The 1,812-nt window shown below is 62.0% G+C and overlaps 1 protein-coding gene across 1 annotated transcript in view; it reads left to right on the top strand.

Annotated features, from left to right (window-relative positions):
- Window positions 1-1,716, top strand: part of LOC104520660 (beta-crystallin A2) — a 2,021-nt gene extending 305 nt beyond the window's left edge. The window contains exons 2-3 of the mRNA XM_010162407.1: window positions 343-484; window positions 1,570-1,716. Of these exons, the coding sequence (XP_010160709.1) occupies window positions 343-484; window positions 1,570-1,716 (289 nt within the window). The remainder of the gene's footprint in view (window positions 1-342; window positions 485-1,569) is intronic.
- Window positions 1,717-1,812: the final 96 nt, after the last annotated feature.

Genomic DNA, 1,812 nt, shown 5'->3' with positions numbered 1-1,812 from the left:
GCCTGGGAGCCAGGACACCTAGGTCCTTCCTCAGCTCCCACACAGCCTCATCGTGTGACCTCCTTCCCTGTGCTCCTTGTATGGTGCCTCAATTTCCCCCTCTGCAGAGCAGGGAGACCCTGCCGAGCCAAGGGACGGGTCAGAGGCAACGGTGTGGCCCTGGGGAGATGGGTCCCACTCTCAAAAGGGATGTTTTCTGCTAGCAAGGACCCCAACCTCCATGACAGACACACACCCTGCCAGGACATCTCTGTCCCCTGCGCAGGAGGGAGAAACCAGCCCTGGGCTGAGCCTGGGGGCTGCACCGCGCATCCCTGAGGGCTTTCCTCCTCTCCTCTCCAGCTGGGTGGGCTTTGAGTACCCCGAGTACCAGGGGCAGCAGTTTATCCTGGAGAAGGGTGACTATCCCCGGTGGGAGGCCTGGAGTGGGAACAGCGGCTACCGGACCGAGCACCTCCTCTCCTTCCGACCCATCAAGTGTGCGGTGAGTTACGGGGACATTATCACGGTGTGCTCGGGGCAGGCAGAGCCTCCTCCCGGCAGCCCAACATGGAGGGAGACGAGGGACAGACAGGAGGATGGGTTATGTGGGGTGTGGGATGGAGGTGAGGGACAGACAGGAGGATGGGTTACATGGGGTGTGGGATGGAGGGATGAGGCGCACATGGAGGTCCTGGGGGTGGAGGGGTGGCCGCACCCACTGGCTTCTGCCACCCTGCCAGGATCCTGGGATGCTCTTTAGGGCTAGAATTTAGCCTGAAACACCATCCCGGCTTCTGCTTTGTGCATTGGAGAGCCACCTCCCAGGCTGGGGTCCCCAGGTCTTGTCCCCCCACCCCAGATACGTAGGGATGGGGTGAGCAGAGAGGAGCCAACAGGACGGCAGGGACATTTGGGGTGCGGGGCCCGTCCCCCTCCCGCCTGGGGTACCTGAGCCGTGCCCAGCAGATGCAGCCTCTATCGCTCCATCTGCAGAGACACTGGTGCTCGCAATAGCGGCACGTCTGCGCCTCCGAGCGGGGGGTCCCCCCCCAACTTTTAATAATCACCAGGCAGATATGCTTGGGCTTTAATAAAGGGGATGCGATAAGATCACTCCTTACTGGCAGGACTGCTCCTCGGTGCAGATAGATGCTTGTGGGGGCTGGGCATGGGGGACAGTGCCGCATCGCTCAGTGTCCCAGCAATTAACCCCTCGGTGCCCAGCACCCAGCAAAGACCCACAGAGCTGGGGGACCGTTCTCAGCACCCTGCCTTGCTCTGCAGCCCCAGGAAGTGCAAGGATGCTGAGGGCAGGAGCCCGTATGGGTGCAGAGAATGGGGTCATTGTCACCCTCCCTGCAGCTGTGCATGGGGACCATAGAGACATGAATGAGAACAGTATCCTCTGGGCAGCCCCGGGGTGTCCCAGTGAGGGGGTGCCAGGCTGAAGGACATCCCCATGCCTTGCGCCAAAGCTGGGTATGGTCCCAGGCCACCTACAGTGCCTTGGTGCACGTTCCCCTGATGCTACACCCCTGTGCCCAAGCTGTCCCAGCCCCGCTGATCCCCAGCTCTCTCCCTCCGCAGAACCACAACGACAGCAAAGCCATCCTCTACGAGGCGGAGAACTTTCAGGGGCACAAGTTTGAACTGAGCGATGACTACCCCTCGCTGCAGGCCATGGGCTGGGGCAACAAGGAGGTGGCATCCATCAAAGTGAACGCTGGAGCGTGAGTCCCACCAGCGGGGAGGGGGTCGGCAGGGGCCAAGAGAAAGGTTCAGCAAGCACCTCCCCCCTGCATAGCCCCAGGGATGGGGAAGGGGGACCCC

This window comes from Antrostomus carolinensis, unplaced genomic scaffold (assembly GCF_000700745.2).
Source record: "Antrostomus carolinensis isolate BGI_N321 unplaced genomic scaffold, ASM70074v2 scaffold39142, whole genome shotgun sequence".
Classification (NCBI taxonomy): domain Eukaryota; kingdom Metazoa; phylum Chordata; class Aves; order Caprimulgiformes; family Caprimulgidae; genus Antrostomus; species Antrostomus carolinensis.
Note: the sequence above shows the minus strand (reverse complement) of the source record. Positions and strands in the feature narration are given on the sequence as shown.